We start from the raw sequence: 14,347 nt of genomic DNA, 5'->3' as shown, positions 1-14,347 counted from the left end.
AGACAAATAATAAAATCTAAACAGACAATAATCCATTTCTTTAAGCTTAAAACTTACCTTCTAAAGGTGAGACGAGGTGACAAGCGCCTCTGAAGGCTTCCTGTTCTAAAGTTGTCGTATGTCGTTGGAAAAAAACATTGTACGCGGAAGTGGAGACAAAATTTTCAAGCGCGCGACGTTTGACAGCAGATATAAAAGCAGGACTAAATCATTCTTCTTAATGTGCAGATGATCATTAAATATGTTCAATAACCACCAAGTGCACTCGACAGAAAGCTATGTGTATTTTGCGTTGGAAACGTAACTTTTCGTCGTCCACTGCCTCTTCCTGTGTGACTTGCGACCACCAGAGGCCGAAAGATGTCCAAAAAAAATATTTCATGCATGCCCGTATGGTTCCGTTCAGTGTTACACTAAATTTGTTCCCCTCCATTTGAATGGCTCTTGAACGTGTGTTCGGCTCTCTGTGGCATTACTATTGACATATTCACGATTTATGAATGTGAACCCGAGCCAAGTCTGTGTTTGGGGTGTATGATAGACCTGTAGGTGAAACTCCACCATAGATTGCATTTTGTTTTATTTTTGAAATATACTGCACTGAGTGCACTCATATCGATTTTTGTATGCGCAGGAAATATGGTAGGCCTATTAGGTCTCTAGTTGTTTATTCATCATTTCCATTTATCTTTTTAATCTCAGAAATGCAGCGAGTTTGGTACCTGACAGGATGTAGACTACCTCATGAAACTTTTGACACAGACAGAAAAACCGAGTATTTTTAATTGGATGCATTTGATCTAAAATCACATAGGCTTACTGAACGCCAGAGAAAAATCCATACTCTAACAATTGAATCTCAAGAATATTGTTTATTGCTTTTGAAGATATTACTCTTTGCTCATTTTTTTGTTTTAGTCATCCTTTCTGTTTTAAATTTCACAATAAAACAAAGAAAAATCTTTACTGTTAGGTAAATGGTATTTTTTTTCCTTTTCAATGTGTACACACAAATACACAAAGTTCTATGTACAGATGAAATCTCCTTTAGTAAGGGCAAGTCAAGGGCACCAACTGTCATATAACAACTCTTTCAAATTCTTATCTAGAATCAGATAATAATTTTTCAAAGAATTGTAAGAATATATCCTTGAATATTGTTGGCACAGGTTTGGCAAAACCTTACTTTTATTTTGCCTTTGTATTAAACTTGTTCTAGGCCTTGTCTGAATGGTTTTCAATGTTAAATCCATTCATCAATGTGTGTCATTCTGCTCCTATGCATTGTCTTTACATTCAGATTGGATGTTCATATATCAAACTTAAACATTAGAATGAACACTGGTTAAAGAAATGAGCAGATGCTGCAACTAATATTATTCACACTTGATTAATTATAGTACATCACCACTGGGTGAATGAATTATTGAAAGATGAGACTAGCAGCATAACTCAGTCCAGTAGGGTCATCTACTTTTCTGAGGTATCTGGAGAAAATTTCCACAGGGCACAATTAGAGGGAGCATAATATTTTTTGCACACCTCCCTGTCTAAACTCTATTCTTATGAGCAATGTGAAAACAATTGCTCCTTCTTGGTCAACTTTGGGTCACTACACATATACTTATCCATTTCCCTGTCTCATATATCACTCTTCAAGGTAGAGAGTAAAATGACACCAATACAACTATCCCATATAGTAATAGTAATTAAACATAATGTACACAATAATAAAATATGTACAATGAAATAGATACAAACTCTAAATATTCACTGACATGAGCAGTATTGACTCTGTCTCTCATTCTCAGGCTCATAAAGTTTTTGGACGTTTTAAAAAAAGACATGGACTGAACATGAAATTTGAAAGTTAAAATAAATAAATAAATAAAAGTTTATCTTAAAAAAAACTATGAAGGGCTTTGAAAAATATAACCACAAGATGGCAATGTTTGACCATATATTTTTCTGAATCGGCACAATAAAACAAAAGTGCTTTATTGCAACACTGAATCACCTTAAAATTACTATCAGTGTTGCCATTATTGCATTTTGCTTGTGTTACACTGTTCAGCTGAACACTGTATTGCAGAGCTTAGCATTAACTTATGGAAAAGTCTGTGAAATACACCAAGCAGAACAAACTTACTGCCTGTCTCAGCATGGCCAAAATGCAGTGCAATTCAGAAAGTGGTGATAAAAGATATGCATATTCCACTACTGTGCTGTCTTGGCTATAAAATATCTCTGTTTCCGAAACAGAGATTAGAGAATGAGAATTATTTAGATATTTAAACATTCTAATCTGAAAAGCTATTTTGTGTGTGTGTGTGTGTGTGTGTGTGTGTGTGCGTGTGTGCGTGCGTGCGTGCGTGCGTGTGTGTGTGTGTGTGTGTGCTGCACTTCTACTCTCAGAATGACAAAAACTAAGATTGCATTGAGAGTCTCATTGTACGATACAGAAATCGAAGAAAGCAGAAATTGAAAGCTCTGATATTGGAACTGCATGAATGGCTTGGGAGGACACCGGAACAGAGGAAGGGGAAAAATGAAATGGGAATATACAGCATTATTTCACTAATGCAGGAATACACAGACAGAAAAAGAGAACCTGCAAGACATCAAAAATCACACAACAGAACATATTAACTGTGAGCAAGTTTAAGTGTCTCTGTTTCCCTTTGCCGGTCAACCATACTGAGGGAGGGAGAGAGGGATGGAGGCAGGGATGACGGTGGAGGAGTCAGGGGTCCCAGACTTTTGAGGGGATGTGGAGACACAGGTGGAGGAAGAGAAGAGAGAGGGGGCAGGACTCCCCCGAGACCCCCGGATTTGGCCTCTAGAAGGTGTGAGCGACCACTCAGCCCCGGCTCCTTCCTTAGAGGGAAGTCCGGTTCGTTCTCATTCTCCGAGCTGCAGTCGCTCAGGTCTGTGATCTCCAGCTCAGAGTCAGACTCTGGATCCTGCTTCACACCCTTTCTCCGCTCGGAAGGGCTTTGACGGCCTCCTCCTCCGCTTCCCACGCCGAGCCCACCCAAACCCAATCCCAATCCTAGGCCTAACCCTAAACCAAGACCTCCACCTATGACACTGGTGTTGGTCTCCCCTCTTTCCCGGTCGCCTACACCCGTACCCCCGTTCCCCAGCTCAGTCCGACCCAGTGGCACGCTCCCTGGGTACGGTGGGATGCAGAGTCTCGGGGGCTGACCGTTAGTTCCTCCCGTTTGACCACGTTCTGCCCCGGTCGTGTCTCCGGGGGGTAAGAGTGAAGAGAAGGGGTGTGGTAGCTGAGACAAGCTGGACTGGAGCGGGTTTGGGTAGAAATGTGAGGAGTAGAGGGAGCCTGGTGGCAATTTGGGACAGTTGTTTAGAGAAAAGGCCCCTGGGAGGTAGGGGTTGAAGCCCCAGGGGTAGTCAAAAGCCGGGTTCCGCGGGTAAGGACCCAACAGGGATGGAGGTTTGGAGTAACAAGGAGCCCCTGTGGGAGAAATTGAAAAACATGGAACGGAAACCAGTGTTAATGTTTAAGATCAGATGTTAGACACATGACTGAGAACAGAGAATGCGAGGGAAAACTAGAAGGACATTATGAATCATATATTTCAAAAACTTTATATATATCATCATATAGTAATATTTCATCAGCCATTACTCCAATCTTCAGTGTCACCTGATCCTTTACAAATCATTCTAATATGCTGATTTGATTATCAAAAACATCTTCTTATTATTGTCAATGTTACAAAAAGTTGTGCTGAGGTTATATGTTTTTGTGGACACTGTGAAGGATTTTTTTGCCAGGATTCTTCAATGAATAGATAGTTCAAGTGAACAGCATTTATTTGAAATAGAAATCCTTTGTAACTTTATAAATATCTTTACTGTCACTTTTGACTTACTCAATGATTTGAGCAATGAAGTATTAATTGCATAATACTTTGAAAAAAATTACTGACCACATACTTTTATATATATATAGGCTATATATGTGTGTATATATATATATGACAATGTAAGATAAAACACACCAAGCAAGCTTATTTTTTCACATCCTAATATGACATGAGAGTTGATATGCCTGATTTCACACTCCTAATACTTTACATGCTTTTCACTTACATTAAAAATCCTTTTCATCATTTTCAACCATATTCACAGTATACTTCCTCTCAGTCTTTCTTTCTTTCTTTCTTTCTTTCTTTCTTATTTCTCCATACTTTATTTTCTCTCCCTCTCTTTTTATCTCCACAGCCACTCTCTGTGTTATTTGCTATGCAGGGCTAATTTGACAGTGCTATAGAGAGTGTGTGTGTATGTAGGGCCAGGAGTAGCTGGCAGACACATGAATATTGAATCAGTCAGGCAGGCCTCACTTGCTTATGAAAACACAGTAATGGGCGCCCACAGGCCACAAACTGAAGCCTGCACCCTCAATTAGGGCCTTCCTGCTTGGGAAGGGATTAGGACAGGTACACATGGGAGGCAGAGAGGGGTAAGAAGAGGAGGAGGGCGGAAAAGGACCTCAGGACAAACAGAGTTGAAGGAGGGGGGTATTTTGGGGTGGGGAGTCGCACTGACATACTCATGCCCTTGTGCATTCTGATACACTGATATTTCAATGTAAATTCAAGAACATCCGAAAAAACAAGAGAATATGTATAGGCCTACATGATAACCCTCACAGAAAAAGTGCTAAAGTGCAATGCAAGAGCAAATGTCAAGAACATACTGATAACAGTGTGAACTAATCAGTTATATCTGAACTCAACACACTTTTTTTCACTGCTCTAAAAAACTAAGAACATTCCCTAATTAACATTAATCTATAATTTTCTCTTTTTCTTTTGTTAAATTTGTGTCTCACCTGAGCCGAGGAAAGGAAAAGTGTCCAATCTCAGCTTGTCCCCATCAGGCCCTGGGGCCCCTGCACTGCGCTCAAACAGAGAGGGCCCTCGACCCGATTCAGGCAAACGAGGGAATAAAGACTGAAGGGCCTGGGAGAGATGGGATAGAGAAAAGACAGTGTGTGGGGATCATTAGACAGTGAGAACATTTTGTTTAATAAATGACATGACAGGCTAGCTTTTTAAAATAATGTACTATATTACACTAATATATAACAGTATTGATAATATAAATACAAATTTTGTCTATTTAACAGTTATTATGAATTTTATTAAACATTTTATTGGGATGTTTAATATGTACTGCTAAATTTGGATAGTCATGAAATACAAAAATAAGTGCACGAACAGACAAAGAATTCACTGCTGTAAATTTACATTCAAGGGATGATAAGAAATGTGAAACTATCATGACATCTTAAACACTGTCTTCGAAATCTTGAAGAAAAAAAAGGTCTTGTCTTAAAGACTTCATAATATGTCAGTAAGAGTACAGGCCACAAAGAGATCCAGGGCTTTTTACCTCACAAAATGTGGAACGGCTTTTGGGAGCAGATTAGAAAAGGGTGGTGGGGGATAAAGCTCAATAAAGAAAACCTGGAAGTCATTGCAGGAATCTTAGCAGATGAACGCCATAAAGATTTTCTCTTTTTTTATTATTAGTGACATGAAGGTGATCAATAATTTCTGTCACTCTTCTCTTTTCAGTGAGAAAGGCAGGACTACACTTCGAAGCTACGTAATCTGGATTGCTTAACAAAACCGCATTAATTACATGGAACTGATCTGACAGCCCCAACTTCTCTTTCATTTCTCACATGTCTTTCATTTTCAATCAATGGCAGTGATGAGTACGCCTTCAAGACTGGGATAAGAGGAAAGGGATAATGTCTTCTTTTGTTTTAAGGCTGCTTAACGCCATCTTTGACATTCTCTCTACTTTCTTCTTCACCTCTAGATCTTTCCCTTCTCCTTCAGTCTCCTCTAGTCAAGATGTACAGCAGATAACTTTCTCATAGAATGACCTGGGTAGATATACTTTGCAAGGCTAAAGTAAAATCAGGTTAATAATAAAAATAATATTAATAAATAATAATCAGATTTGACTAAACCTTTATTGATAAAACCTATTCTTAGACTCTTTGTATTCAAGCAGAACATAAATGTATGCTTTGCCTCTAGTATTCAAATGATAACTATTTTAGTTCAAGTTTAACATTGACCGAAAACATAAAAGTGCTGAACACCAATGCTAGAGCAATTACAGAAAATACATACAATAAATACAAAATAGATTCCTACATACTGATTGGCTCTGTACAATCAATAGCCTGATCCCTCACATCAAAGCTAATACAGAAACCCTTATACAGTATGGATAGTAAAAAAAAACATCAATCATTAAACACTGGCAATAAAGCTGTTATTATCACAGAGCACGTCAGCCCTTCAGGTTTTTGTCTGACTTCATTCTTCTGTTATACCTGGCGGTTCATTCCTGTCTCTCATTATATTGAGATTGTTTCTTCTGTTGTCTGTAATCACACTCACTGCGATGCATTTATTCGCTCATACCTCGGGTGTGACAGGGCTGCAGTCCGGTGTGGCTGTTCCTCCATTGAAGTGGTTCTGGGCCAGCAGGAACGGAGAGTTGGCCATGTCCAGCAGCGGGTAATTCACCAGAACCACCTTACTGAAGTTGAACTTGTAGGTGAAGCGCTTGCCTTTAGTTTTGTGCAAAATGCGTTTGTTGTAGTAGTACCTGCAGGATGGAGAACAACAGAAAATACAATAAAATAAGCTTTAAATGTTTGTAAAAGAAAACACGATTGCATCTGTGCATGCAAGAATGAATGCTTGAATTACAGCGACAGATCACCCAAAAAAAGACAACTTTGTCATCATTTACCTTATGTCGTTCTATTTCTTTTGTGGAACAAAAAATAATGTCTCAGGGGTTTTTGTGCATACAATAGGGTACAAAGTAGTTTTGTTCTTCAAGCCATACAGATTTGGAACGACATTGGATGTATAAATCATGACACAGATTTCATTTTTAAGTGAACTATCGCTTTAAAGCGGGGGGGAGGCTGCCTTCACCTCCACTGAAACATTTTCCAGGGTCATGGCCTTCATTTGGGAATGCCAGCCTTGTCAGCTGCCTGTTCTGCACGGCGATGACCGCTTAGATTTCCCTCAGCATCACACGACGGCATATCAGTCAGTTGGAAATAAGAGATGGATCTATACGGAGTCTTTTCCGCTGCCCATCACCCGTTTGCGCTCATCACGAGTGTCAGAATGCTTTGAGGATGCTCACCTGTGCATGAGAGCGAGGCTCTTTAATCTCAGCACACTTTATGCTTGACTTCACTTTACCCGATCCGGCAGCCTACACGAGTTCCCGTGATGCAATCTGCCGGCGCTATAATTTGTAAGCTTTTATTTTATGTGGCAATTGTGCCCCTTAATTGAGCAATTAAGCAAGGCTAATCAACGAGGCTAATTATGGCCTGTGCCTATTCATAACAATTAGCAACTAGCGACAGCATCCATTAAAGGGAGGCTGGGGGAGGGTAGGAGGGGAGCAGAGCGATAAAAAAGGCGGGATGAGAAATGGCTAAGCGAATGTGCATGAATAAGAGCAGAAGTACTTCAACCAGGGTCAAAGTTCAACCCTGAAAAGTTTTATGTTGGAGTTTGGAGTTTGAAAAGAGATCTGATACATAGAATTTCGGTGAGGTGCGAATCAATTTTAGACTTAATTTCAAAATCCCCATCGACAAGTATTCTTTATATGAGCCTCTCGCCGGAGAACATCCAGAATCCATTTAGATGTTCAAAGATTCCACAAATTGGACTGTATTGATGTTTTTTGGAGGGAAGGCAGCACTTAAAATATCCACATACTATCAAGCATCAAGCATGGAGCGACCAAGGCTTTTATACAGGATATTATGTGAGGAAAAAATAAATGATGTTTTCCCCCCCATACGATGCAAGATAAAAACACATACACACAAAAGAAACAGCCAAACACACTGTGTACTCAACAAAGCACATCATCTAGAATATACATATTGCATGAGAGAACAATAAAAGGGAGCAATTAAGCATTAACACAGAAAACAATCCTTTGAATATGAAACCCACACATGCTGTGCATACCTAAGTGCTCGACTGAGCTTGTCGTAGTTCATGTGAGGTTTGCACTTCCGAATGCCCCACAGTCTTGCCACCTCGTCTGGGTCTTTGATCACAAATTCACCATAGTCTCCCTGCCAGGCAATCACCCCCTGGTATTCCTCCTTCTGCAGCAGCTCCAGGATGAAGTGCCACAGCTGGATCTGCCTGGAGCCTGGGCTTGACTCTGGCTTATAGGCCCAGTCTGGGAAGGCGATGCCTGAGGAAAGGGAGGCAAGTAAGTGAAAGGATTTGGATAAGGCCTGTTGGTTTTGCTACTTGCTAAGAGCATTCCTGTATAAATAACTGATGAAGCGATGGGTGGTTCAATAGGGTATTTTGAGCCTAGGGAGTAGATAGCCTGTGTTTTAAACAAGTATAGGTATAAGAGAACTTTCTCTCTTTTTTTAATTGATTTTGATGAAATTTTGATGAAGGGTGTTGTACATGGGCTAAATTATTGTTCAAACTGCAGCAAACAGCCTGTGATGACAGCCAGGAAGAAAAAATGATTATCAATTCTACCTTTTGTTTGAAATTGAATTTAAACAACAGTTATTTCTGGTCATTGAATTTGATTGGCCGAGCTGCATTCTGGGACTTTTTACTGTTTGTCTCAAAGACTATCTATGCAAAATCAGTCTATACATTTAGTAGTGGAGTTTTTTTTGTTGATATGAAAAATTGGGTCATTTTAGCAAAATAGCGTGTGAATTATGTATATGATTTATATTACAATGTTAAGATGAACTATTTGCCTTTCTACACTGACGTTCTAAGTTGTTCAAAGCGTTTCTAAGGATGCTGATTTTTAGAAAGCAGGCAGCTATCTGACTCTGAGATGGAGAATGGGAACATGATTTGTGTAACATTAGCGACACTTTATTAGCTGTTTGATAACGTAGTCAAGCAAAAGGCTAATCATATGAATTACCGTTATGTGTCAGACATTGTAAAGAGCGATACCCTTGTGCCACATTTACTACAGTAACTTGAGTAAAGTTGAGTGCATCTCTGAGCTGGCGTGAGTGAGTGGAGGCGGGGCTAATTTGCATATTCATGATCCGTGTATACTAAATGAAGCAAGAGTGTAGTTACATTCAAGCTATTTTAAGGCATGAATAAAAAAAATTCACATGAATAAACGTTTAAATATGTCATTTTGGTGATCAAAGATGAGTTTTAAGGGATACAATTATTGACTACAGGGGGGGCTATAAGGGATTCTTTCTGCAAGTTACATCATTATGCCAGTAGGTGGCGACAAGTGATTGTCTTTATGAGTGAGTCATTTGAATCATTCATTCAACCGATTCATTTGAAACACTGATTTATTTAGGAAAGAAACAAGTGACTGTCTTTGGCTGCATCTGAAAGCTGGAAAATGCAGAGGTAGGAAGGCAACAAGGCATGTCCAAATCCAATGATTGTATCACGCCCTGTTCACTGAGATTCCCACTGTACATCAGATGTCTGCCTTTATTATCCCACAATTCTCTGTGTACCATTTCGTGACAGTTGAGCTAAAAAATGTATATGGCATCTGGAAATTGCAGTTGGTTGTCAGTTTGTGTAAATGTACATTTTTTACCTTTTCACACTTTTCATCTAATTTCTAACAATAAATTACTATAGTAGTAATAAAGTATTTACTTAGTTATCACCAGAGCTTTCTCTATTTTGTTGTAGATCATTAAACCGTTAAACACTGCTTCAGAAGTCTGTCCAAAATCAGTTTTGTGAGCCACCTTCATGCACAAAAACTGCCTGAAGTCATTGCCTGATAAGGCAGTGAGGCAACAAGTCAACTGCCTAAGGTTTTGGACGCAGCCTGTTAAAGTGAGTCAGTGAATAATTTACTTAACCGATTCGTTCAAAACACTGTTTTATTCAGCAACAAAACACTATTACTGTGGGTTGTTAGGAGACGCATTGTCGATTCTGCCTTGGCTTCGTTTGGAACGATTTTCATTGCCGTAACAAAAAATAGACAACGAAGCTGTCTAAAATATAAGTTGCTTAATATTAGCTTACTGTTGAGTAAACTGTTGTATAACATATCGTGTCATGCTGTTGGTTGGGGTTCATCTATGCATTTGTTTCTACTGTCCTACGGAACCATGATAGTGAAGAAAAAGTCATTTAAGTTGGATGAAAAAAAAAAATCATCTTCCGGTGTCTCACCTGGTGTCCAGAGGGTTGGGACGGGTGGCGTGAGCAGCAGGTCACTAACACAGTTACAGTCCATACCTCCACTACACCTGCATTCACACAAACCAACAAAATTTAAATGTGTGAACCATTTTCGGTTAGACCACAGAACATAAGGCTAAAGCATAATACTTTGACTCATTTCACCCCCTACACACCAGTGTGTCAGAACATGCTGTTGTAAACCATGAGGGCATGTCATTCCGGTGGCCTCTGAAATCAATCAATGCCTTTTCATTTGAAGGGTTTCTTTAAATATGGTTGCCGAAGGCTGTCCCTTCAGCCATGCAGAAGATCACTGAGCATTTTTTCACAAAGAGCAACGTTCAAAAGACCCCATCTCGTGTTGAACATTTATGACAGTGTGTGAGGCCCTCAAGCAATTAGTCCAGGTTTCCATAGTTTGCACTTTAATGCATTACATTTTCATTTTGTAATAATGATCAAAATACGAAAATGCACATGATATTTTATAATAATAATTTAAGCATTTTTCAGTTTCCACACGTTATGCACTACAGTTGAACTTCATTTTCAACATGAAATGTTCACGTTGCAGCAGAAGGAAATAAACACGCCACGGTGGGCATGTGTTCATACAAATAACTTCAAAGCAGGATATCAAAAATCATTGAAGATTGCATCTGCTATCAGATCAACTGGGAGCATCAGTAAAGATCCATCTCTCCATGCAGCAATTCAGTATACATGGCTAGAGGAGTTCAATCTCTCCTCAGCCATCACAATTTCATAAAGGTTGTTTTACAAAGCTCTGGAAGAAGAAGGAGCCGGTACAAGGGTATCTTTAATGCTGGTCTCTCCCTCTCCCCCTCTCCTCTCTCACTCTATTTAATTATGCTCTGTGAATTTTGGATCTTCCCTCCAGCATTGAAATGGAACGTGAATTATTGAGGTGTGTTTGTATAAATTATTATTGCTAACTCCAGGCACTTCTCTCTCACACACAAGTACACACACACACACACACACACACCCCTTTGTTGCTTTTACTCTTTGGCCTGTCCACTTGCTCTCCCCCACCCTCGCACCGTCTACTTCTCATCTCGCTCTTTTTTTTTCTCTCGTAACATTCATCTGTTGTTATTTCTTTAGTACAATATATACTCAAGAAAACTGGTTTATCAATTCACTTGGCTGTATTTTTACTCACCCGTTTTGATAGCTTTGCGAGGGCATAGAAATGTAGATTCAGACTTTGTGCTCACCTTTAAGATTTGTCTTACTGGGCCAGTGTTATACGAGACTATCAACTTAAAAATAGATAACACTATTAAATGCAATTGAGCACAGTGCAACTGGTGCAGTCCAGATCACACCTGTAAATGAATTCATTTGTGAAATCTGTATTCAGAGCCTATCAGCCAGCCTATCCGATCAAAGGAAACCCAGCCTTACCTGCCCGTGCACCTAACTGCACTCTCTCTCTCTCTCTCTCTCTCTCTCTCTCTCTCTCTCTCTCTCTCTCTCCTCTGTATGTTTTTGCTCCCGCTCAGTAATTTTCCGTTTGATTTCGGAGGTAATGCATTTTTTACAAATCAAAGAGGAAGCCAGGACGCCCCCCCCCACCCTCCCTTTCCCTCGATCTCTTTCTTTTGCCCTGCTCTTCCCCTCCAGGCCAGTGAAGAGATAAAGGAGCCCCCATCATTTCCTTGTTAGTTTTGATTTGGGCAGCACAGGGCTTTCAAGTTCTCCCCATCACCCCCAGAAACATTATAACTAGCAGCCAAGGGAATACATCTTCTCACAATCTCCTAGATATGAAGACACTGATTCAGGGAGTGCACAACCACCGCACACACCAAACAAAAAAACTCCAAAAAAAAGATGCACATAAACAGGGCAACACAAAGTAACACCTTTGCCCAAGATAACATGCTCAAATGTACTCTTGAGAAAAGTAAAACTCTTCTGTGACAGGTACACATCAAGGTCACAAACTAGAAGCTCACATTTATATCGTCTGTGAGGATACAAACACAAAATATGATGATCAGAGTAAATAAAAGTGGAAGAAGATTAATAAATTATATAAATACAACTGAGTATATGAGTATGTAAATGAATATATATAAATGTATCCATGTATGAGGAAAAAGTTAAATTTATATCACTTAAATAATTACAGTCTCATCTGGATTATTTATTGTAAATATTTATGTAGAACAGATTTTATGGTTTAATATTAAATATTTTGACCGTATGTTAAATCATTTTAATCATTTAGTAAATCTATGTTTTGTAATGCTGTGGGGATTCAAGGAATTCAAGCTTAATGCCATGGAAAAATGATTTACGCTAATCTTATAGCACAAAAGCACTAAGTATGAAATAATAAGTCTGCTTTTATACATTATTATAACACTATTGCATTTAAACACATGCATTGATTAGTCATTCATTATGGAATGGCCGTGCCCTACAGATTTAACACGTTTACCCCTGTGACTAATTACATTTTGTGAAAAGCTCTGCTGATTGCACATTAATGCTTCGACAAAACAGGGCTGCTGGAAACAATTTTGTGTTATGGGTTGACCACAAAATAAAATGGTATTAATAATAGGTTCCGAGGTGGACTAAAGAGTAGAGGAAAAGAGAAAGAAGTGAGCAACAGATGGTAGACATTGTTTCTAGTTGTGAAAAAGATGGACAGCAAGGTTCTGAAACAGAGATGAGGGAATGTGATGAGTCTCGTCCCTCTCGCTCTCTTCTCCCAGGACATGAAACAAACCCTCCGTATCTGTGTCATCTTTCTGTTTCGGGCTGCCACTGAAAAGGGACTTATTGAACACCCTCGCCCCTCTTTCTCCCCCCACTGCTCCTTCCTCGATCCCTCTTTTACTTTTTCTCCATCTCTCGATTTCTCTTGACTCTACTCTGACAGTCTGCACAGCCTCAGGGTCAAAGAACAGAAGGACTGGCTTGTGTGTTTGTTATGAAGAAGGAAGCAGGGGAAGAGAGGGGTAAGGGGAAATATGGTCAAGATGGAGAACTTGAGATGGGGCGCATCTGACAAATTGTGCACACGATACAAAAATGACAGTTCAAACACATAAACATGGAAATATTTTCAGGCGGCTCACAAAAATCTATGAGACCTTTATTTAACAAATGTGTACATATTTATTCAAATTTCATAATAACTCTTAACAACCCATATATAGGGGAGACATCTTTGTCTCTCGGCTCGAGCATGCAAAGATCTGATCACATTAAATTCTCTACAAAAGGTTTGGATGCTTAAGGAATTTCTATAAAGGCAGTGTTATAAATGTAGGTTTCATTTCATGGTCCATGTTATGCCAGTTATTTGAATTTGCAATTTGAGAGAGACCAGAGAATGTTACACATTTTTGTTTTATTGCACTGCATGTGTGTCTCAAACATTGACATCATATTTTCATATATCTGTTTCACATCGAAGTAGAATTTGTTCTTAAACTGTAATGTTAAGTATTAACTAGCCTTAACTGTTAAGTATTAACATTAAACTAACATCCAATAAACTTTGTGGATTTATTTATTGTGGTGATCAAATGTAGGCCTACAGTAAATGGTTTCATTTTAAACATTTTATTTCAAAAACCAGTATGGAAACAAAAGAAATATCCGCCTAAATGTAGCATGTAATTGATTTTTTTTTTGTTAATATTCAAAATCAATTCAAAATCGTTTTTGCCCTGAATGCTTTATATATATAGCATATAGGCCTATACTGTATATATATACTTTTTTTTGTACATACACATTTCTAGTTGGTTACGTGACGTGAGTAAGACGTCATTTACGTCTCACCCCCGTGTTTACACCACTCTCCAGCGATCATCTTTCCTAACACTTCAAAGTTACTTTAGATACGAAACCCAATAATTGAGATAATAAGGTAAGGAGACCGTGAAAGCGAAGTTTCGGCGGTGCTTGGCACTTGCGGATGAGAAAACTGAGGAAACTTGTTAAAAAAGAGAGAGATGGAACAGTACTTGCTCAACTTTAGGATAGATGATAGAAGCGAGCGTGCGATATGGTAG

At 39.0% G+C, this 14,347-nt stretch overlaps 2 protein-coding genes across 5 annotated transcripts in view; both read right to left on the bottom strand.

The window, feature by feature from the left end:
• The window catches only part of arhgef1b (Rho guanine nucleotide exchange factor (GEF) 1b), a 47,240-nt gene extending 46,873 nt beyond the window's left edge, over positions 1–367 (bottom strand). For 3 of the 4 annotated variants that reach the window (XM_056267819.1, XM_056267821.1, XM_056267820.1), the window contains exon 1: positions 58–366. The gene's annotated coding sequence lies outside the window, so the exon portion shown is untranslated. Of the gene's footprint in view, positions 1–57 lie in introns of all 4 variants that reach the window. The other variant, XM_056267818.1, reaches the window with a different exon arrangement.
• A 1,999-nt stretch (positions 368–2,366) lies between these two features.
• Positions 2,367–14,347, bottom strand: part of erfl1 (Ets2 repressor factor like 1) — a 30,689-nt gene continuing 18,708 nt past the window's right edge. Inside the window, exons 2-6 of the mRNA XM_056267790.1 lie at positions 10,272–10,348; positions 8,073–8,307; positions 6,480–6,666; positions 4,865–4,994; positions 2,367–3,478 (exon numbers count right to left, since the gene is read on the bottom strand). Coding sequence (XP_056123765.1) covers positions 2,646–3,478; positions 4,865–4,994; positions 6,480–6,666; positions 8,073–8,307; positions 10,272–10,335 — 1,449 coding nt within the window. The 5' untranslated portion in view covers positions 10,336–10,348 and the 3' untranslated portion in view covers positions 2,367–2,645. The remainder of the gene's footprint in view (positions 3,479–4,864; positions 4,995–6,479; positions 6,667–8,072; positions 8,308–10,271; positions 10,349–14,347) is intronic.

The sequence above is a fragment of the Rhinichthys klamathensis genome, unplaced genomic scaffold, assembly GCF_029890125.1.
Source record: "Rhinichthys klamathensis goyatoka isolate OS25496 unplaced genomic scaffold, OSU_Roscu_1.1 h1tg000262l_1, whole genome shotgun sequence".
Classification (NCBI taxonomy): Eukaryota; Metazoa; Chordata; class Actinopteri; order Cypriniformes; family Leuciscidae; genus Rhinichthys; species Rhinichthys klamathensis.
Note: the sequence above shows the minus strand (reverse complement) of the source record. Positions and strands in the feature narration are given on the sequence as shown.